Source organism: Aplidium turbinatum, chromosome 15 (genome assembly GCF_918807975.1).
Source record: "Aplidium turbinatum chromosome 15, kaAplTurb1.1, whole genome shotgun sequence".
In the NCBI taxonomy this organism is placed as follows: Eukaryota; Metazoa; Chordata; class Ascidiacea; order Aplousobranchia; family Polyclinidae; genus Aplidium; species Aplidium turbinatum.
In genome coordinates, this window is record NC_137486.1 from 6,024,336 (window position 1) to 6,048,100 (window position 23,765).

At 38.2% G+C, this 23,765-nt stretch overlaps 2 protein-coding genes across 3 annotated transcripts in view; one reads left to right on the forward strand and one right to left on the reverse strand.

The window, feature by feature from the left end:
• The window catches only part of LOC145784272 (coiled-coil domain-containing protein 85C-like), a 29,419-nt gene extending 25,571 nt beyond the window's left edge, over window positions 1–3,848 (forward strand). For both annotated transcript variants that reach the window (XM_082596061.1, XM_082596062.1), the window contains 2 exons: window positions 67–174; window positions 1,454–3,848. In XM_082596061.1, coding sequence (XP_082452187.1) covers window positions 67–174; window positions 1,454–1,534 — 189 coding nt within the window. In that variant the 3' untranslated portion in view covers window positions 1,535–3,848. The remainder of the gene's footprint in view (window positions 1–66; window positions 175–1,453) is intronic.
• Window positions 3,849–4,595: 747 nt separating this feature from the next.
• On the reverse strand, window positions 4,596–13,164 carry LOC145784271 (uncharacterized). Its single transcript, XM_082596059.1, has 4 exons — window positions 12,925–13,164; window positions 7,938–8,051; window positions 6,338–6,454; window positions 4,596–5,681 (listed from the first exon to the last, which is right to left on the reverse strand). Exons 1-4 carry the CDS (start codon window positions 13,134–13,136, stop codon window positions 4,670–4,672), a joined length of 1,455 nt encoding a protein of 484 aa, XP_082452185.1. The 5' UTR covers window positions 13,137–13,164; the 3' UTR covers window positions 4,596–4,669.
• Window positions 13,165–23,765: the final 10,601 nt, after the last annotated feature.

Here is a 23,765-nt window from a genome sequence, read left to right on the forward strand (position 1 = left end):
TTTTGGACTCTTGTTTTGGTAAATATACTCCACTAGTTTATTGACGTCATGGACCTTAATTGACAGGTCTTAGAACTACACGATCGGATGGACAAAGACCCGGCCCATACGACGTATCCACACTCCCCTGTGCTTGACGACAAGGAAAAAGAGATGGTCCGAGAGATGTGCAACGTAAGGATGGTTTGAGAGCTTTAGTTTCTTGTTTAGATGAGTGCAAACATTGTTGATTCAAACAGCTTCGCAAAATCGAAAATTTATATTTAAATTAAAAAGAAAATTACGTTATTTAAAATATGTAGAGCTGGGTGTACCCCTCAGCACCGTCATAAATTAAATATTTTGTTTTGTGGGAAGATAGTTTTGAAAAAACGTTACACCAGTGAGAAATTATCACTTTGCCTGTGGAAAAATCATCGCTTATTGTAAAGTGGGAGACTAGGCTAGTAGATGGCTCTAGGCTGCTGGGTAGCCTATAGTTTAAGCGTTTTGAAAATTTTAAAGCGTGTTGTAAAATCGAAGACTATCTTTTCAAACCGGGAATATTTGGTAGAAAATTTAAATGTGTGCAACAACAGAAAACTTGCGATATCTTTGGCTTTATCGAAACATTTTTATTCTCTTGCTTAACCAACAGTCCGGAGACTCATTTGTCTGACGCGTAAGTAATCTGTTGTGGCAATCGTAATGAGGAATGACAATTAGACAAATAAAATATCTGGTAACCATGTTGTATTGTTGTGCAAACAAATTGAAATGGTACTGTCCCAAAAAATATCCCATCAACGTAGCCACTTCTTTTAGAAGCCTTTCAAAATTTTCAGAACCTTGAAATATAGGTGGTTTAAATAATGATTCAATAAATATTTCACGTTGAGCCAAATAAAGTGACGAACATTGGTAGTTGGGGAAAGGAGTGGTGTAAACATACAGTCGCAGGATCGGTCTAGTGATGTGATACGATGGGACACCAATCTTCAGCAATGGTGTGAATAAATATATTTTTTTACAGTTGAACAACAAATCACGGAGCAGTTTCTAAACTTTTTAGTTGATGTTGTGGCGTGTTGTTGTCGTGGTCGTGCATTCTCGTAGAATTAATGCCAAACCGACCCGACTACTCCCGCCGATTATAACGGCAACACAAATTGAAGCACCTGTGTAGTTATGTTTTCTGTTGCATGATCTGTGGCAATGAATGCCAACACAAAGCTTTGTTTTTATATTCACTAACAGGGGCGGATTCAGCAAGTAACGTTAGGAGGCGATTTCAACAAAATATAACAACGTGTGGGGTGGGTCAACATTAAACCGACCTTGCAAATATACCGTAAATAAAGTTACTTTTCTGTGTTTTGAAGGGCGGGGGGCAATCACCCCCCTGGACCCGCCACTGTCCACTACCAATTCTACGCATTTCATATGAAACGCAATTCATATAATACCATTTCAGGTGGTTTGGAGGAAGTTGGGCGAAAAGGCTGCGCACGGAAAATCTACAGTTCCACGAACAGCGAGTGTCAGTAACCTTTGACCTTTCACGTTACGATTCAAAGGTCGTGGAAGAGACCAAAGCGAATAACGTCAAACTGGAGCGCGGAATGCTCTTCCATCTATGAACAATGCTTTGACTTTCTTCAAATCAGATGATGCGATGACACTGGGCAAAGGTTTAACATTTTACACAAAACTCGTTGAATTTATTGGTTGGGATTTGCAAGGTTGTTACCAAAGCAATAATTCGGTTCGGCTTAGCGAGAACTATTTGGCGACTTCTTTTCTGTGTGGCTCCGTAGAACACTCCAGTTTTGGGAAAATCAAATGACGTCACCGAATCGTTGTGATGAATGTCAAACATCGGTTAGTGTTTGGTTTTCTGGAACAAATAAACTAAAATACTAAACTTGTGAAGAGCAACGGAGGATTACAAAATCGCATTCTCAGACAGTTTGTGCAAAACACGAAGCAATGGCTGCCATAGAGCTTTCTATGTGACTTTGTCTGGTTTTAAATGGTAAACCATTTTAATCCCTTTTATATCATTGTTATTATTCATAACTTATGAAGCCTAACTAAGATGCTGTTGTTAACAAATATCATATGACGCCGATTTTGTCATCTTCTTCTCGTATGTATACCGCAATGTCACCCCTCCCCCACTCCCTAATAAAGGCCTTATACATCTGAATAACTGGGAAATCAACAAAGTTTGAATCGAGCTCTTTAAAACAGAGTACCAGGAAAACTGAACTAAGTTATGATCAATCAAGCAAGCATGTTATGGTAGTGGTGATAGATCATGGGATTTGATAATTTATTTCTTTGATCAGTATATTTCTCCTTCTATCATAGCCAGTTAGGGAACGTTCAAATATTACGTAACGCTTTTTTTCCGAATTTTTGACCCCCCCCTCCCCCATGTAACGCCAACGTAACGCTTTTTTCAACCCCCCCCCCCCTCCCCCATGTAACGGTTTTTCACTACGAATTCAGCACAAAAAACTACCATTCCGTACTCGAAAGCGTTACGTAACGTTTTGCTTGAACCCCCTCCCCCCCGATGTGACGCTAACGTAACGCTTTGCATAAACCCCCCCCTCGAAGGCGTTACGTAATATTTGAACGTTCCCTTAATCGGAAACTCGGTCATTGTGTGATGATTAAATTTCAAGAACACTTTGCCTAAACAAAAATGAATTTCTATATTCAGATGTAAATTGCACCGATAACTTATGCAAGCTTTTCCCAACCAACGTTGAGAAGAATGATTTCACAAGTATGGCCTAAAAAGCATATTAGTTTATTTAGTACAATTTCAACTTGTCCCCAACAAAATGTAAAAAAAGGAAGTGTTGTATCCATGGTTGTATCACATACACCGCAATGTGATGTTTTCACGATTTTCTTTTTTAATGCTGCTTTTATTGTCTTCCTTTCAAGGTGTTTTTCTAGGCGTTTTTTCCCCAATCAAGACGCACCAAATTTTAACGTTGAACCACTTTTGCGTCATCAGTTGCCTGTGAGGTTCATGGTTAAAATTTGACACAGTGAATCTCGTGACGCTGAATCAATAGAATTAAATAATCTTCAATCTATCATTTTTACTTAAAGGTTTCTCAAACGCCTTTCGAAGATATCTGCATTGAAAGTGATCGGGCAAGTTCATATTTGTTGAAATGTAGAGCGACGCCTTTTCCACATGAATGTAGATTGATCACGAAAGCGTTGTTGAATGTAACCGCTTCAACAGCCAACTGCACTGTATTTCCTGTCAAACCTGTAGTAACTGTCATTGACTTAAACGGCCCAAAAAATCTCGGCACTTGCAATCAGAGTTTGATGGCCGTGTTGCGACTGGAAGTCCTGGTTTAGCCATGTGATGACACCTGGTTACTTTAAAGCTACGGTGTGATCGAAGTGGGAATGGTACAAAGTAGGCATTACTCTCAGTCATTTAAACGTGAAAACGGTAAGCTAATGCAGTTCAAAGCCACCCCCGTGCGATTCGAATACTTGTGGTTTAGTTTACGAATTTATCAGCAGACATGAAAGGGAAGTTCTTCGTGTCTGCAAACTGCTTTCCTTTAAACATCGTGCTGGGTATGATTGCTATGTCAGACGTGCGCAAAAGTATGTCGATTCATAGCGTTCCAACCCACCCCATTACCCAGCCACTGATGTTTCGACTCCATTGATGAAGTATATTCATGATTGCACATTGTGTTGGTGTTTGCTGAAACGGTTATTGAATATATTTTTTATAATTTTGTGGTTGAGCTCATGTTACTTTATCCCTTACGTCACGTCAAAACCACGTCAGTCAGCAAAATACAATTGAAAATAGCGAACATCTTACTGGTGCTTTTATGAAGCATAGGATTTTATTACTTATGTATATTTTGAGGGTTTATACACCCAGCGAGGGCATAACATGCAGTAATGCCGCGAAAACTAATGTTCAAAGCTGAGCTTTACAGTGTATAGTTTACACCCTGCCTTGTGTGAGGTGCTGTAAAAACAACAACGGAAGAAGAAAAGCCCGGACACTTGGGCACACCTGTCTTGCTGTAGATACTAAAGCATTAATTAAGATGCCCCAGAAAGTTCATATTCTTGGTATGATCGGCTTCATAGTAATGACTCACCCAGACAGTGAAATCCGTTATTTTTACATTGACTCAACGTCTATAGACGCAATTGCATAGATGAGGTGATAGACGAAATGTAAGCTGCAAGAATCGCAGAGAAAACGCCGTCTCACCGCAGGGGCACCATTACTGCTGCGCGCATATCGACCAAGTATTTTGATGAAGCGACACTAAAATCTTACTACTTTACTATTTTTTATTGTTTAACTTAAAAAGGTGTAGATTTCATTCCGAGTTACCGTGACAAAGCGGATGTTACCGACCAACATGATAATGAAACTAAGCAATCATCCGACCTAAGCAGTTAAGAGACATTTGTTTTAAATCACTCGTGCTACAATACCGACGTACATGTTTGCTGGAGGGGACTATTTACTAAATTGCCAGGTGGGACCTCATGTTTGCGAAAAGTGTAAAAATTCCTCAAAACATCATGTGAAATAGAAATATCCGATCTGGCTTTATTCATGATCGGGTGAGCAACAAAACTAATGTGGAAGATACGGCTGGTGAAATATGATTCAGCTTGAAATTTGTTTCAACCGCTTCTTCTTAGCACAATGTACGTTTAGATCTTTACTTTTTCTTTTTTTACAAAGAGTGACAAAGTCATCGCCGTTTTTTGCACCTTCAGAAGTTTCTGTCGGAAGGCGAAAACTTTTTGTTTCAGAAAAAAGCTCTTTTTTTCGTTTCTTTCTGTTTTTAATTTTCTTAAGTGATTCGTGTTCACCGTTGACTTCAACTGCATTTTCTATTGCTTGCTTGCTTTCGTTTTCCATTTTCTCAGGTGAGTCATTCTCTAACTCATTTTTAGGTATGCTGTTATGAATTGATTTTTTTTTCCTTTTTTTGGTTCCGCTTTTTTCACATTCATTTTCACTTGCATTGATAGGACTCTTTCGGCTTTTTTTTAACATTTTTTTTTCAGTTTTTTCACTGAATTTCTTTTTGATTTTTTTACTTACTTTCTTCTCGCATATTTTTTCAACAGCACCAGCAGATTCTTTATTAACCTTTTTCTTTGATTTCTTTCCCAATTTGCCTGTACTCTTCTTTTTAACTTTAACTTCACCGGCTTTCTTCTCGGTAACCTCGCTTAAATCTTCGTCGTTGACTTCACCAACCAATTTTCTCGTCACTGCCACACCAACATCAACCCCAACCGATGGGCTGTGACTTGTGGCGACTGAACAAGCAACGCTGTCAGCATCCAACTCATGGCCAATATCGTTGTGGTCGGAAATATCGACTGAATATTTAGGGTTTTCTTTTTGAATTATTGATCTCACGTCATCAGTGACATCAGGATCTTGCGTGTCATCGCCAGCTAGGTAAAGTAGCTTAGCTTGTATTGAATTTATTTTCTTGTCCCCTTCAAAGCGCTTTTGCAAGGCACTTATCGCTTTACTGGGTATGTCTTTCACAACCTTGTCCCTGGTGGGAGAGTTAACATGGAAGTTAATAGTTTCTTCACATGGAAACGGGGGAAGTTGAATATTTTTGTTTTTTGAGTACGACAGAAGAGCTTCATACCTGTAACAGATTAATGGAAATAAAAGTTACAGGCGTAATTGGGCACAATATTTGAAGTTTGTTAAGACACGGTACATTTATATGATATGGTGATTCTTGCTCAAAACAGTGTTAGCTGGCCTAAATCCGCACCATCTTAGTTTTCACAAGCATCAACGGTTGGTCAAATACATTTGAAATCAAGTTTAAAATCTTTTAAAATGTTATGAGTAGTTTCCATACGCCACTTTTTATCTATTAGGATTTGAGCAGCAAAATATCGACAATCATGGAAGTGAAGCAATATTGTGCAAAACGTTCTGCTAATGCGACACTAGGTATAGATAGTAATTATGAGACACTGGGGGTATTCCATGGGGAGCACAAAATGCAAATGCAGACAGGAGCAAACAATGCAACATCTACTCGAATGCCCTGACCTAAAAGAAAGGTGCTCTGCACAGGATTTGGCCGAGTTCAACGATAGAGCAAGAGCTTGCGTGATGCTCTGGGCTACGGACGTGCGACACACGAAGAAGAAGATATATGGTAATTGATCAACAAAAACATTTGTGTATCCATGCGCATTAAGCTTGCCTTTATAAGCTAGCAGAGCGAAACATAACCTGATGGTACGTATTCTCCACTAAACTGTATGTAAATCATGGTACCCTCACCAGTTTTTGATGTCATTCTGCAATTCGCCCACCATATTCCATACATTGCTGACCACAGAAATCACAACAGTGTGCAAGGAGACAAAATGTGCCACACGAAGAATTTGCAAGGAATATCTGAAATATCAAACAATCAATCAATCATTTTATTTTTCGTCATTAACGCGTCCGGGACGAAAAAGATACTAACTACAAAAATCGATATAGACCTACCAACACGTTAATGAACGGGAAAAGGTGGCAAAACCTTGAAAGGTTTAAAACGTGCCTGAATGAAAAATTATGTAGTAGGCTATATATCAGTAGTTAGCACGGCCACAAAACCCAAAAAACAAATAGCAAAAAATAAAACAAAAACAGAGAGAAGCACACGTGTAGTAATGAATGACAGTCTAATGAAAAGTGTTGTGGATTGAATTGACCAGTTCCAAATCCAATATTGATGTGGATGACTTGTGGCCAAAATGAGTAAGAGTGCTTCAGATTGTTTTTGATATAATGTTAATTGCACAAAGACAGCTGAAAATCTAAATACAACCGTTCACTCAAATAAATTTCATTTGGCCTGAATGGTAGAAATGAACATAACAGTATAATGTGTTGCTACTTTTTCATAAAATAATACTACAATCATGAAAATTTACACTCAATCTACAATGAAGAAGTTGTTTTCGTATATTTGAACAAGTTCATACAGATTGAACATAGCAAGATAGATAAACGTGTCAGATGTGAGTCGTTTTTTGTGCTCGTTTTTTAAATATAAAAAAACAATTGTCTTTTTTGCACTAACGATCTGTCTAAAATTTAAATGTTGGAACAAAATATGTCTTTCTTCTTCCCTGAAGTATGTCTCCTGAAATAATCAAGATATCGATAAGTTCCGAAAATAAAACTTCGTCACTAAACTTTTCATTAAAATTTTTTTTTTATTTCACCAATGATCCATGACGATGCGCATTGCGTAGTGTGATAAAATATGCAAAAAAAGTAGATACCACACTAAATTGGCAAATTCAAGTTTATTAAATTGAAAGAACTTGAATTTTCCAAATTAGTGTGGTGGCCTACTCTCCTTTTTTGTCGATAAGTTAACTTGTATCAGTCGACTAGACTGTAAGTTTACCAATGGGATTACGAAGAACATCATAATACTTCATATAATAGACCTACTCGTCATAATAGGCTATATGCTATGAAAGAAATGACAGGAATCAAAGAAACTACCAAATAAAAGAAATTAAGACAAGTAACAATGGTGATTGATTGTTAACATGGTCACCGCTGGGACTGAACGGTCCTCATCTTCAGTAGCATTTGAAGTTGGGTGGTGCAAAAGTGGTGCATTGGTACCGTACCACTTGCTGAGCATGCGACCACAACTCTGACTTATAGTACTTGAAAAACTGCAGCAAACTAATTTTTAATAAGTTATTTAACAGCTATATATAAATTAATACTTTCTTTTGCAGTTCTTTGTTATGATAAATGAAAACAGTTGTCGGTACTTGAAAAAATGTACAAAACGATCGAAAATAGTATAAAAAACTGAAAAATGATGTCTAAAAAACGTTTTTAACCAGCCCTTGGTGTGTCATACCCAGCACATTCAACGCAGGACTTCCTTGCTTCATGTAAGTACAAAAAAGCTTTGATGAAATATGAAGACAGCTCAAGGATAAAACCGTTTGTAAACCGCAAGGAAGGTGGCAAACTGTAAAACAAACAAATTCTATCTTAATTTTTACAACACGTATTTCAGTTAAAAAATTAGCATCAGATGAATACATGTATGCAAGCTTAATAAAGATAAACACAACTAATAAGTTGTTCAACGAGATATCACTGTAGCTGTAGGCATTGGCGTAATTTTTTTTTTAAATTTGTCGAAATTAGGGGTGCTCTAAGTTATCTTATGAAAATTGTTAATATAGGCTAATCAATTGAAAACCTGACCGATGGAAAATACAAATGACTCAATCTAATAGTAAATTCAACCATGTTTAGCCTACGTCATGAAACGTCGAATCAACATAAAAGATAATTTTGTCGTATGTGTAATCGAATAGACTGCAGCGGTGTGTCAAACGATCAGATAGAAATGAAAACAAGTATTACATGCGAGGCGAAAGGGATCCTACATTGAATATTGAAATATATTCGACTTTAATTTGTTCACGTCTACCTTATAATGCGGCTTGCTATAAATTAATCACATCCAAATTTGTTTCTGCGGGTCGTTGTCTTGGAAACAAACTCCGTGACAAGTTCTTCCATGTTTAATTTCTCCGCCAATTCGCGATAACTACCTATAACGGCCAAATTGTTCAGTCGTTGTTGCGTTTGAGTGCTGCGAAGGTAGGTCTTCAAGCGTCGTAATAACGAAAAGGAACGTTCGGCTTCACAGGAAGAAGTCGGCATAACAATGTAAGTTACCAAAGCTGCATATATATTTGGCATTATATCGACCATTGACGGCTGTGCAATGAATTTCTGACGTAGCGTATTCACTGTCACAACACAACATCACCGTCACGTTTGCAACAAGCGAACCACTGTTTGCGTTCACGCAGCAAATCCTTGCGTTCCCAATCACCATCATAAAATTGGCTTACTTTCGTAACATCGGCTTCTTTCATTGTGGGATTCTCTAGCACAGGGGTTCCCAAACTTTCTGTTCATCGGTACCCTTTGGTCAATTTATAGATTTGCTCGTGTACCCCCAAAATTTTCTTATATTTTTGGCTTTAGAAAGTTTAGATATTGCAACAAATTAACAGTAGAGCTGCATTAGAAGACTGCATACATGATATTTTGTACCAATCAAAGCACACAAAGTTATTCATAACAATGTAATCCAAGGTTAAACAAACACTACAATCAATCAAACAAACCATATGTCGGCTGAATAAGCCTAGCAATCCTAGCTAATGTGATGGATGAGCCTGCTTTTTAGCAACAAGCTCATTAATACGAGGGGAAACATTAGCAACAGCACAACGAAGATCATGTTCAGGTATTTTGAGCTGTGATCTGTTTTTTGATTTGATTCCAAGCAGCACTGAAAATGTTGACTCACACAACCATGTTGATGGAAACAACAACAATGCATGAATAGCAGGTTCCGCAATCTTTTTGTACGACTTGCACATCGTAAACCAAAAATCACTTAAGTTTCTCTCAGAGTACACATCGCATGCAAAGCCATCATGTTGGAGTTCAATCAGTTCCTCTTGCATCCCTGTCCTAGCCTGCAGTGTCTGAGCGTTCGCGGTGAAAGGATTCCTAAGATATGCAACTTCGCAATATTTTAAGGCTGATTAGAAGTTATTGAAAGAATATTCTTATACTTAATCTAATGTACCCCTTGAAAAGTCGAAATGTACCCCTGGGGGTACATGTACCCCAGTTTGGGAACCCCTGCTCTAGCAGCTCTCGTAGCAAGTCTGCCATTCGGTATGATGAAGAAAGGAAACGGCTAACGATTGCATCTGACGCCGTTTGCAGAATGTTTTTGTAGACGTTTGAGTAGAAAACAGCAATTTCGTCGTCTTTCATTGTGGGATTCTCTAGCAGCTCTCGTAGCAAGTCTGCCATTCGGTATGATGAACAAGGAAAACGGCTAACGATTGCACCTGACGCCGTTTGCAGAATGTTTTTGTAGACGTTTGAGTAGAAAACAGTAATTTTCTTCGAGCCAGACAAATTGTTTTCTCTCGAACGGCACTTCTTGACGCAGTGCGCGTGTTTGTGCTTAATTGTTACGCAATAGTACATTCATGTCTGCCCTTGATATGTGTGGCGCTGCGTGCCACACACAAATGTAAAACACTGAAAATATTGCGCTTTGGTGAAACGACTTTCAAGAAAGAAAAAAAAAACGTTATTTAGCAATGCAAATTTCCATTTGAATCGGTGTATTTTGTATGCAAACCAGGACCCAGGGGTGCTCTCGCATTTATGTTGTTACCTCAGATTTTCATTTTGGGGTGCTCAAGCACCCTTCGCACCCCTGAAATGACGCCTGTGGCTGTAGGCTACTATACATATATTTGTTTAGCTTTTAATCTAGGTGTATCTTGGCATGTTCATTGTTCATAAGACTTGTTATAAAAAGGCAAATGACGTTTATCAGGCATATCTATCGCAAGCATGGAATTGAACAATCTGTGGTGATGGGGCGACTTCCTGGTCAGAGGCACCGGGGAAGTCCACATCTGGAAATCTTTAAAAATATTTTAACATGGACAAACTAGGATTTTGTCAATTTATGAAGAACAGTGGATCATTGTGGAAACTCATTATGCCATGCAGAGAAAGTACAGCTCAAACAGATGAGTAGCCTACCCAACTTTATAAATAAACAAATGCCAAGATCAATCTTCACAGTGTCATTTTTGGTAACCAGACCGTATCTTGTAGGTTTAAAGCCTCTACAAGTAAGCAAAACTGCCATGATTTGTTTCCAATAGGCTTGCTTTTGCTAACATAGCCTAATAAGGTTTCAGCATAATGAGTGTTACAAGTAAATCAGTATATATACTTCTATCTAAGCAACATTTTAGGTATATAACTGCTTGGCTAGTAGTGATTTCATTTACACACAATATAAAAATAAATTTAAGGATAGAACTGTAATTTGATGTTCAGGTGAGTTTATTCACAAGCACATAGAAAGTAAGCAAAAGTTATCAAAACCTCATTACCAAGCACAATACCAGTTCATTAATTTTTCCAGTCTGTTGTACTAAAAATATGGAACTCAACAAACTATTGCTATACAATGTAGTACAGTACGATAAATGGTAAAATACCATAAAAGAGTGAGCACTATGCCAAGTGCAGTGCTAAGCAGAGCATGGGGAATGGCTTCTTCCTTCTCCTGTGAATGTGGTGCCGAGGAACAGACTGCAGACCACATCATCAATGACTGTACCATCTTCAAGCCACCTAACGGAGTGGAAGGTCTGCGCATCATGGATGATGAAACTAAAGACTGGCTGCTCTCTAGCAGCCTTCCAGTGTAGTCCGGGAACATCGTGAATCTGGGGTGGTAAAAGGATAGACCCTCGGCCCCAGAAGCTCACACGACGACGAGCAGAGCTAATTCAAGCAGAGGTGGGCAGTAGCGCGCTACTTTTGTAGCGGCGCTACTTTTTTGGCAAAAGTAGCAGTAGCTGCGCTACTAATTAGTTGGAGTAGCGGCGTTATTTTTTCCAAAGTAGCGGTAGCGAGAGAGGCGCTACTTTTTTTTCAGTCGCACTCTCGCTACCCGCTACTTTTAATTTAAAATGAAAAAATACTCGTTTTTTGGCGTAGTCAAGCAGCTATATAATCAGTTTGGTTGCAAGTGTCGGTCTTTTGAGAATCTCGTTTTCTGGTGTGGAGCTGCAATCCCGTGAAACGTCGGTGCAGAAGAAAACAACAATTGTGGACGCCTTTTTTTCGGACAAGAGCAAGTCCTTGAGATTTTCGAATACCGAGTTAAAATGTCTGTTGATTAAATAAGACACCCCCATTCCTTCCAGTGCTGCGGTGGAGAGACTTTTCTCTCTTGGAAAAGATGTGCTTAAGCCAAAGCGGGCAGGACTTAGTGACTCTCATTTTGAAATGCTCGTGATTTTGAAAGATGCGTAACAATAAACTTCCCTTAGAATGTGTTTTCTATAACGACGTTAAAATGACAGTGTAAACCAGTGGTTTTCAACCTTTGTGGTGGAACGGAACCCAATGAAACATTCCAAAAGCTCGAGGAACCCCTGTTCAATAATTTAATTGCCTTATGCAAAAAATATCGTTTGATTAATATAATTAAATTAAAATACTCATGTTCAGATTTATTTATGCACCATAAAAATACAAACTGTAAAAAATTACATTTATTCTCATAAAAAATTCAATGAGAAACTTGAGCCTGGTGTTTCTTGCACAATTCGGGATTGCAGCGAACGTGTTAAAGTGTAGCAAATTTATTAATAGTTGCAAACCTAATCAATATTTGATTGTATTTAAACAATATGCATATAATAATAAAATAGACTCTCGGATTTGAATGTAAACTTGCGGAGCCCCTAGACTTACTGGCGGAACCTTAGGGTTCCGCGGAACCCTGATTGAAAACCACTGGTGTAAACGAATGATAGCATTCGTTTTCAAGGTCAGTTTTGAGTCACTGGGACTTGAAGAGTATTTCCTAGTGTCATTTTAGACAAAAGTAGCGGAAGAAGTAGCGGTAGCGCGCGCTACTTCTGTCCGAGTAGCGGTACCGGTAGTGCACTACGGTACTTTTGTAAATTGGTAGCGCGCGCTATTTTGGTCCAAGTAGCGGTAGCGCGCTACTTTAAAAGTAGCGGGTGCCCACCTCTGAATTCAAGTTGATTGTATCATTTTATCAAAGTAACCTTTACAGCCTGTTTTTCCCTTTGCGAGATCGTCAGAAGATGCTTACTGACGATCCCACAAAGGTTAAAACAGGCTGTAAAGGTTACTTTGATAATAGTTATTCAATCTGCTATACAATGCGTAATTGCGTATACAGGCTAGTAGTAAAAGATGTACTGACCTACCAGGCTACCACACTAACCCACCTGCACTCATTTTGTATGAAACATCTAAGATTGAGATTAGTGAATTTCCTCATATTTCTTTCAACTTTTTTCATTGCTTGAAAAAATTTGTAAACTCTGTGCTGATTATTGTATTTGTAAGACAATTTTGACAGAATTCCAAGGTCAAATGCAAGATTATACATGTTGAGATTGTCCGCAGCAGTTTTCAAAGTTGTGTTTAAATTGTCCATTTTGAAAACAGTTTAGCCTAAGCTAGAAGACACCTATATAGAATAAATTTTAATCAATTATAACTGAAGTTATATTGCTAATAAAATAACATCACTTCATCAGTTTTAATGAAATTGATGAAGAATATATATCAATATAATACTTTTTCAAAAATGTATTTTTAAACTATTATTAATTTCAAATGTTACAATACAATAAAAAAAAGTTGTAAAAATGATTGTTGTTGAATGTATCATAACCAATGCTGTCTTTGATGAACTGAGCTTCTGGATGTTTCCAGCAATCCCAGTGTTGTGTGACGTCTCTAAGTGTTCTGGTAACCTAATTGTTTCACCTGGACTATCTTGTTGAAAGTTGATAAAATTGTCTACTATCATGGGCGTACTGTAGGCTACCTTTCAAAGTGAAAGAAAACTAGACAAAGATTTTTATATCTTTTGTTGCAAATGATGAAATAGAAGTGCTGAAAAAGTAAAAATGATAAAACTTCTACAAATTAAATTTCTCCACAACGTTTGCACATGAAGCTACAGCACACTGCCATTCAAGGAGCTGACATAATGCAAGAGAGACCAGATTAATTTTGACAGGTAACAAATAATTTAAAAACATCTAATCGTTCCTTGCAGATAATTTTATATCTGCAGTGCTTTCATTGTGCAAAAGCAAACCTAGTCCTAACTGCTAACCTGAAACCTAGTGGAATTGGCTCCTGGACCTGGACCTGCAAATGGAAATCGATTAATCCAAAACATTAGAAAAGTTGCCAACCTATCTTCACCATAAAAAGCCTAAAAAAAGCCAGCAAAAAACAGCTGAAAAAGCCAAGAAAAAGCCAAGGCAATTAGTATTCATTAAGCATACACATATAAAAAGTGCACAACCAAATAGTGTCCCACCGAACTTTGACTTCAGCGACACAGAAACTTAGTTAATGAAAAGACAAGCAACTAGAAAATTTTCTAGTTTCGGCTTCAAAACGAAATTCGGTCGGACACTACAACCAAATATAAGGTAGAAATTACTGCTCGAATTGACGCAGACCGAATTTTTTTCCTAAAAGAAATCGCGAAAGATAAAATTAAGCCAAAAATATGTTGACCTTTTATTAATTTGACAAAAAATTGATGAAACATGAAAAAAATAAGCCAAGCGAGTTGAAAAACAGCCAGGTTCTCAAAATCTGGCTTCAAAAAAGCCAAATTGGCAACTCTGAACATTAGAGTTTCAGAAGGAAGTGTTGCCAGATGAAAATTTTGTTCTAAACTTGGAGAAACCGTTGAAATCGTGACTGAGAAATTTTTTGTTTGTTTGTTTATCTTTATCCTGCATTGCGGGAAAGCGGACTTGAGCGCTATGCATCGGTGTACGCCTTCCGACGTACACCTGACTCACGCTGCAGCCGACGGCAATGTCTGTTTCCGGTTGTCTACTCTGCTTATGACTTAAATTTGGAACTACCCATTACTCGAAATCGATCACTGGGTAGAGGCAATTATCGTAAAGTTTCTTGCCCAGAAAAACAACAGCAGGTGCGGGTGGCTGGAGTCGAACACACAGGCTCTCGACTGTGAGCCCAACGCTCAACCAACCAACCCAAATGGTTGGTTGGTTCAGTTCAGTTGTTTTTATTTCTGACCATCACAGCAAAAACAATGCACGTCAACATAGCAAAGGTCGAGAAAAAGGTAGAAACGAAAAAACACGAACGTTAAAACGTGCTTGTGACCGAAGTAAGTTATTCGAATATGGGCATTCTTGTCTGATACAAATAAATAAATAAAAATTAAGTTGAAAGAAATTTGGCACGGTCGCAACACCTTCAGAAAATTTTAAGATAGAAAGGGAAATAAAAGAAAAAGTTACAACCTAGGACAAAAAAAAAACAGCAACAACCCATAATATTATATCTTTAGCTGATATTTTCAAGAATGGTATATTCAATTCAATTTATTTTTATTGTCGGAAAACAACAGCAATGATAAAGTTACTAATAGTTTACGGGAACAAACCAACAAAAGGAAACGGCGGCAAAACCACAGAAGTTTAAAACGTGACTCATCCAAATTACCGGCTGTCGCGTTGGTTGTAATGGCTACATGAAATACAAGTGGAAGAAGTTTGCCAAATGGTGATCACTAATATCGTGAACAGTATCGAGAACGAGGGAGCAGATAGAGAAAGCAAAAATCAATGAATGTCGGAGGTGGAAGATACTTTATTTCAAGAGCTCTATGCCCCTGAAAAGAGAGATGTTAGTGCAGTGAACCTCCTTAAAAGATATATAGGCCTACTGTATATGCTGCATCACAGCACGCTTGGAATAGTGATAGCCTACCTTTCCGAGTAAACGTTTTCAAGGCTTGTTTTTGAAATACACCAATACCATCCAGCGCTGCTGTGGAACGCATGTTTTCACTTGGAAAGGACATTATGCGTCCCAAACGCAGCAGATTGTCGGACAAACATTTTGAAATGCTTGTGTTTCTACAAGGCAATAACCAATAATAGGCTAAGCAGCCAATTACAATACAGTCTCAAAACATAATACCTGCTCTTCATTTAGGCTATAGCTATTGTTAGCCTAAACTTGGTTGAAATACTTCTGTTTTGTGAGACCCTGGCTAAAATAGCGCTAGAAATTAGCGCTGACGCCGTCAATTTCTTTAAGAGCTGACGCAGTACTTTACGCTGTGAAGTTTTTAGGCAATTCGCATTAAAGCTGACGCGGTCAATCTATTTCATTGACGCGTACAACACTGATGAAGCCATGTGGGGACGACTGAACCTCAAAACCAATACAAAAAAAGAAAAATCAAAAACACGAGCATTTACTAAACGTACGGTGAGCTTATTATACAAAAAACTATATACAGTGTTTCATTTTTAAATAAAATGAACTGTTCGCAGAAACGACAGTGGTGTAGTTTTATACATTTGCTATTAAGATCGGCCATGGTGCGTTATCAAAAGTGCTGATGGTCGTGAGGGGAACACATCCTAGCAAAGAAGAGCAAGGCAGGCAAGGAAAACCCCACAAAAAATCTTACCACGAGCAAAGCTATTTCAAGCGCAACGCACCAGGCTTTGCACGACTCACAAAATAGTTATAACTTGGCGACACAAAACAATGACAAAAATAAAAAATAAACAAACAAGCAAATACAACATCATCATCATCTTGCGGAAATCCAATTAAACCCAGGGAAGTTATGTTTTACAGATATCAAGCTTGCTTTGCTATAAAGTTACGTCGATAAAGCGATAATTATAAGACCTCAGCCAGCTAAATTCGTTACCTCTACACCGATAGCAAACGTTGAATCAATGTAAAAACGACAGGCCCCGCTAGCCGGGATGTGGTAGTGGCATGTCACAGTAGGGTGGCCTCTTTTGACGCAATTTTTTCATTTCAACTTAGCATGGGTGATAAATTTTTGCCTTAGCCCAAAATATAAATAAATCCAAAATTTTTTTGAAATCTTACCCTGTTTAGACCCTGCCCCAACAGCATTTTTAAATCGAGTCCCGTAAATCACGTTTTTATATAGCCTAGTAACTTACTATTTGAGCTAGATATATGTTGTTGGTATTCATTTTTATTGCTTTTTAGAAAAAAAGACACTTGCATGCCTTAATTCAAGATTTGAACAACTTTGTATAAATTCATTTTATAGTATCAGTGTAAATGCTTCTTAAATTGACCGATGAAGTGATATGATTTCTTTCTGAGTGTAGAATATTTTAGGCTATATCTTTTTGTTTGTGCCGGAAGTTGTGTGCGACGTCATCACGCTGGTCAGTTAAATGAAGCGTAAATTGGATTGCTAAAGGATTGTTTTCGCTTCGGCGACGAAGAGACGATGACCTCATCTTATTGGTATCTCTGGGAAGTCGAGTGTGGCGAAGAAGATTGGCAGATGGACAACACCAACGAAAGCGTCGTTTCTATGATGTAAATTCTTTCACTGACCGAGTTTTATGTACAGTATTTCATTTGTTGAGTATGGTTGCAATGTCAGAGCTAGAGGTAGGCCTAGTAGTCATAATGCAGAGAAAAGAAATAGTTGAAATGTAGTTACCGTAGGGGAAGGGAAGGTAATTTGATACGATTTTAACATTTTTCCCTGTCACATGAAAATCACGTGACACTGACTATCGGTTTTAGGCTAATGTGAAACTCTAATCCTTTGCACACTTTTTAAAAAAAAAATTACATTTGTATGTCTTTTAATATTTTTTTAATTCAAATTTTAAAAACGTCACTCAAGTGTATCAATTTACCTTCCATGGAAGGTAAATTGATACACCCGGAAGATAATTTGATACAGAAAATATAATGCAGAAAACCTTTTTGACAGCAAAGCACTAAATGATAGTTTAAGCATTATTAATGTTGTAGTCAAAATCTAACAAATTCCACCAACACAAACATGCTATAGACAGGTTGGAATGACATATATAAACTACTTAACACCGAAAAAGAAACAAAGCAATATCAAACCATCATATTTACAAAAAATTACAATCTATTTCACGCCATCTAATTAGGTACCCGGTCATTTGGTCGACAGATATTTGGTCGACAGGGCGTTTGGTCGACAGACGTTTGGTCGACAGGATATCTGGTCGACAGGACATTTGGTTGACAAGACATTTGGTCGACAAGATATTTGGTCGACAGGGCGTTTGGTCGACAGACGTTTGGTCGACAGGATATTTGGTCGACAGGACATTTGGTTGACAAGACATTTGGTCGACAAGACATTTGGTCGACAGGACATTTGGGTTAGGGTTAGTTAACTCTAACCCTAAAATGAATCGTTCTGTCGACCAAATGTCCAGTCAACCAAATGTCCTGTGGACCTAACGTCCTGTTGACCAAATGTTCTGTGGACCAAATGTCTGTCGACCAAATTACTGTCGACCAAACGACCGGCCACGTCTAAATAAGAGAATGAGCTAATGCATCACACACAAATACACAACACATCTTTCAGCCTACAACACAGCAATAAAAGTTCTAATCACAAACAGATTTCCTTAGGCCAAATTGAATTTCTCAAAGTTAAAAGGAAACCGCAGTTGGTTGCATCTCCTTGCAGAACCGCCAACTGTAACTGGCGCTGGCAATTTTAATACAATGTCCTCCGGTGCAAATGAGGCAGCATCATTCTCATTAATGATGAAAATTGGTCCATCAACATCATCTTCATTCACTTTCCTATTCACTTTTTGCAAAAACACCCCATCGTATTCTTCACCATCAAAATCATCGACTCGGGCTATGTATTTTGAGGATCTTGACTTTCCAAAGACTAACACAATTACAAAGTCACCACAATTTGCTTTAATAATTTCCTTGTAGGAGGCATCGCTATCATCATATGGGACATGAAGTTCATCTGAAGACGTGCTTTCAACTTGGACTGAATTTTTACTCTTGCCAAATAAATTTCTTTTAGAGCTTTGTTTTGTGTTTTTTGCCGTCTTTTCCATCGCCCTTTTCTCAACTTCATCTCGAATAGGAGTGTCTGTGTAAACCCTGGTTTTTCCTCTTCTTCGGTTCATTTGCTTTCTGGGTGCTGCTTTTGGAATAGGTAAGACATCAGAAGGAGAAACATAAGCTGAAATATCTGGTACTTCTGAAGATAATGATTCATTTGTACAAAAGCCCTCACCATCATCAGTTGCATTTGCAGCACCATAAAAAACAGGAGTTTGTAAACTGTTGGTCTTGTCACTATCCAATTCATTTTGCACCAATTGTGTGATTTCTGGAATGCTGCCAGCCTCGGGAGTAAAATCTCTATCGGTTACCGATGAAGATGCAAAGTCAGCCTCTGTGAAAATATCTGGATTGTAGGGAAAGTTTCCAGTCGCACTAAATCCAGACAAGATATTCCTTGGCACCATTGCAGCTAAATGGGCTTCATTAACTAGTCCTGGAATGTCATAAATAGAAATTGTCTTTCCAGGATTGGACCTCATCCAGTTGTCCATTGCTTTGTTGTAGCAAGATTTGAATGGACCAAACACAGTTTTATCTAACGGCTGCAGTTTGTGCGACGTGTGTAGAGGAATTGTGAGCAAAACAATACCAAGATCTCTGGCCTTATTGATAGCTGCAAGTGAAATATGTGTTTCATGATTGTCCAATATGATCAATATCTTGTGGCTTGGAGAACAGCAGGTTAGATTTGCAACATGGTCAAGATAATCAATAAAAATATCCTCATTGATCCAACCTGATTTGTTTGATTTTCCCACAGTTCCAAGTGGAGCTCCACGTATAAAGTGCTCTCGATATCGAACTCTGGGGAAAATCAACATTGGAGCTAAAGCATATCCAGCAGCACAAATCGTGTAAACAGCTGTGACCAGTTCTCCACGCTCTCCAGACGTTATGGCACCAACACTTTTTACTCCAGAAGCAGTGACAATTTTCTTAGGGTTTTGCACAGTTGTTACACCGGTTTCATCAAGATTAAACACTCGGTCAGGTGTAAATTTAAATTTATCTAGCACACAAGATAAATTACTGAAATATTCTTTTACTGTTTGCTTATTGAATGCTGTTGCTCGGCCGAGTGATGTGGCTTCAGGACATCTGATAGATAAACTGTGTCGCTTCTTGAAACCCATCCACCATTGTTTTCCAGCTTTTTTGTCCTTGTGCCAACAATCTGGAAGCGTTAGGTTATTTTGCATTGCAAATTCATATGCCAGTTGTTTGCATTTCACCAATGATAAGCCAAAATACATATCTGCCAAATGAGTGATATGTGCAGCCAGTTCTTTTTCCATACTTTCTGGAATAACTCGTTTCGAAAGACTTGTTGAGCGGTATCCAACTGCACTATTAGGGTTTGACTGTTGCCTTTTGATGTATCGAAGTAGTGTCATCTTGTCAACTCCAAAATCGCATGCAGCTTTCCGATATGACAACCCCTCTTCAGTAACTTGTTTTGCAGCGCGTTCAAGTATGTCTAAGGGAGATCGACTGCATCGATTTGTTTTCCTTTTGTAATTGGAAGGCATGGTATTTTCAATGATAAGATGTAGAATAAATTATTATCACAGGTACATTCAATCACTGAAATACTGTTATAAAAAAAGAGTAAGTTAATTAATTCTTGATGTACTCTCAACAGATTTGTTCCTATGTAGTCTACAATTTAAAACTAAAAGTCAATATTACATGATGTCACTTTGATAGTAGCCTGTGTGTTAAATTTTTCACCTAACTATGAAAGGGAGTATACATACTGGCTGTGGCTATATTTACTCTGCCTTAATTTGAAAAAAGTTTAAATCTGTTCAATACAAAAACTTGTAATTTGGAAATTTTTTTAGTCCTGGGCAAAGATCAAAACCCTAACCTTATTCCTAACTCCAACCCTTACCTTACCTAACTTTAATCCTAACTGTGGCAAAACCTGATTGTAACCATTGCAACAAGTGTGTAAAAATAGCCACTTCCATGCATAGTTGCTGTTCTCCACAGTATCATATTAGTTTAGACAAAACAAACTATTTGATAAACCAGACTAATGACAACATGTGTTACAGTCAAGGAAGGTAATTTGATACACTGTATCAATTTACCTTCTGCGCATGTATCAATTTACCTTTTTTCAAAAAATTACAAAAATCCTAATGGGTGTGTTCTTAGATGCACATTGCAAAAAAAACATTACATGCCCTTGAAGGCTTATTAATGAACTACATAAGATGAATTTAGTTCCGTATCTTTGGAGCCTTTCTTCAATTTTTTAGACGAAAATAATCAACAGGTAAAAAATTTACAAAAATATTCAAAAAACACACCTCAGCCATTTTATGCTGCAAAAACACAAACTAGCTGCATGGCATCATTTTTGTTGGCATTATTTTCACTGATTTTTCACTTGGTGGCAGTATTTTCGATCAATTTTTTTTGTATATTTCTGTAAGGGGGGTGTATCAAATTACCTTCCGTATCAAATTACCTTCCCTTCCCCTATGTTATTTGTTTTATTTCACAGCAAAACTTTGTATTAGACCTTTGCAGTGGTATCGTTTTGTTTATATTGGAATCATCCGCTTAATTGCGTCACTTTGGATTACCTGCACCGTGGACACAAAATAGTTTGGTAAATAACATTGTGAATTTATTATAGTACCATAGACCCATAATTGTCAAACTAACTAAAACAAAATTATTAGCGTTCTGTCTATTTAGTATTCTGTGCCAATAGCCTATTCGTATATGTTTCGTTCTTAAATAGAAAACCGCTAAAACTCCGAACAATTGGTCTGTTGCTGTTGGACAGTGAGGAGAAAGACGCGCGTTAACACAAGTGGAGGTTGCAGATATTGTCGGACGCAGCTACGTGTATCCTGACTGTACTGTAATAAGGAGAACGCTTAGCCAAGCCGAGCTGTACACGGCTTGTAAAATATTACGTACACTGAGAGTTAGGCAAAAGACAAAGTAATGAAAGCACTACTAATTTAAGTAACAGCACATCGCATTTCACACAATAGAATGTAGGGCTATGCTTGCTTGGATTTTCTTGTGACACGATGCTGTGACACTGTGCACAAAGCTTCACCAATTTGTTATTTTTGCCTGGCTATCCGCCTAGATGCTGCTGTTGTCTGTTTAATTCCATGACTCTACAGATTGAGTGTGACTTGGATAATTTAGATGAAGAGGATGTTCCACAAATCGATTAATGTTAATGCATGATTTGGTCAAGGGAGATTTGTTTGTTTGTCGTATCCAGGCTTACACCTGTGGTTAAAGATTTAGATTAAGAGAACGGGTGGGCAAGGAAGCCAATCTTCATGTCCACCTTCAGGCATGCCTTTAAGTGTCCTGCCAGAGACACAGTCGCATGCTCTTGAGCGGTGTCGAACCGGCACCCTTTCGATTGCCGTTCCAGGGCTCTTACCACTCGGCTTTGCAACCGACAGGGGAGGTTCATTCAAGAGAAGGAATCCTTTTTTGTTTGAGAGGTAAGATATTGTGAAGCACTCACTGCTATATATGGTTATCATTTCTGTATAAGATGTTGCCTCAAAATATAGTTTGGGAAGGTAAAACTCCTGCACTGAAGAATTTTGCGATTGACTTTCATCATTGGTGATTCACCTAGGCAGTGGCGGCTCGTGTAATGGTGCTGTGGCGCTGCAGCGCCACCAAATTTTTCCCTCGTTCTTCCCGTTATAAGAAATGTAGCAAACGTTGTGATTTTTCATTATTTTTATTAATCTGTTTAGATTTGTAGACCTTTCCAACTTTTTCGCTCTGTTAACTGGAAACGCTTTCTAAGTTAGGGAAACTACCTCATTGTCACATGACTGCTTTTTGATGACGCTTTGGCTGGCGCAAAAACTAAAACAGCTCCAAGGCCCCGACGTCATCAAAGCAAACAAACCAAAGGAAAGTCATGTGACAATGACGTATTTTGGCTGGCTTAGAATGACAAGATAGGATGATCGCGGTGCTGTGTCAGGGTAGCCACTTTAACAAGTCGAAATTCTGCCACTGAAATTGATTAGAATGAAACCGCCAACCAATCACAAGCTACGGTTTAAGTGACGTAAAAAAATGGCGAAAAGAAGATGATAGAAAGCAAATTAAGTGATGGATTTTTTGTCAGCTGGTTGGCTTCAGATGTCTATGGTTGGCTTAGGGGTTAGGGTTAAGGCTAGAAAGTAGTCATTTCATTGACGCGGGTTCGATTCCCACTACTGCTATTGCTCTTTTTCTTCTGTAATTACCAAATAAAGTTCAAAACAAGCATTAACTCTCTGGATGAGTGCGAGAAGGATCACAATTGGACGGTAGCCTCTTATAACATGTTCTGATTGGTTGGCGGTTGCATTCTAATCAATTTCAGTGGCAGAATTTCGACTTGTTAAAGTGGCTACCCTGTGTCAGGACAGCACCGCGGGTTGCCAGTTCCGCGATTTTTCTGCGGAATTGGATTAGATTTGTTTTGGAGTCGCGGGAAAATTTTAGTAGTTACGGTCTTTTTGGTTTGGTTTCGTTCCATTTTAACCATTTTTTTTTTTGCGGAATTTTGTCATATTTGGGGCTACTTTTGGGCTTGTTTTATCTCCTGTGAGGGCTACTTTTCAGCAGAAATTTGACTGGGAATTTTAAAACATCTGGCAACCTTGAGTCAGCACCAAACCAACCAGGTTGGCTTGGCTACAGTACAGCTTTTTGGAAAAAAAGTATAAAATTAAAAGTATGTATTATGTATGGCCTACTGTGGATAGTCTGGCAATGGGCATAGGCGCATATCCCAAACTGCTAGGGCGAGTGAGCCGATTGGGCAATTACTTAGAGACAGGACACACTTGAACTTTGTGGCCAAACTGTTCAGCTCTATGACTGAGGCGAGCTGCCTTTCATATAAAATTTAATGAAAACCTGAAAAAATAAATCTGTAATGATACATTGATCTACAAACCGGTACAGATATTGTGTATGTATCTGAAAATGAGCCTCTCGCCAAACATATGTAACAACAGTAAGTATGGTAGGCCTACTAGTACAGCGAAGGGCATTTTAACTTGTAGGCCTATGTGTTGTAAGCCCAATTGAATTTGAATATGTGTTTTTTTTTGAG

Coding starts and splice junctions, on each gene's coding strand:
- LOC145784271 (XM_082596059.1), bottom strand. CDS start 13,136: ATGGACAATTTAAACACAACTTTGAAAACTGCTGCGGACAATCTCAAC. Junction 8,052..12,924: donor TTCATACAAAATGAGTGCAG/GTGGGTTAGTGT, acceptor TTTGTTTTACAG/TTTGCCACCTTCCTTGCGGT. Junction 6,455..7,937: donor TCCTGCGTTGAATGTGCTGG/GTATGACACACC, acceptor TTGATATTTCAG/ATATTCCTTGCAAATTCTTC.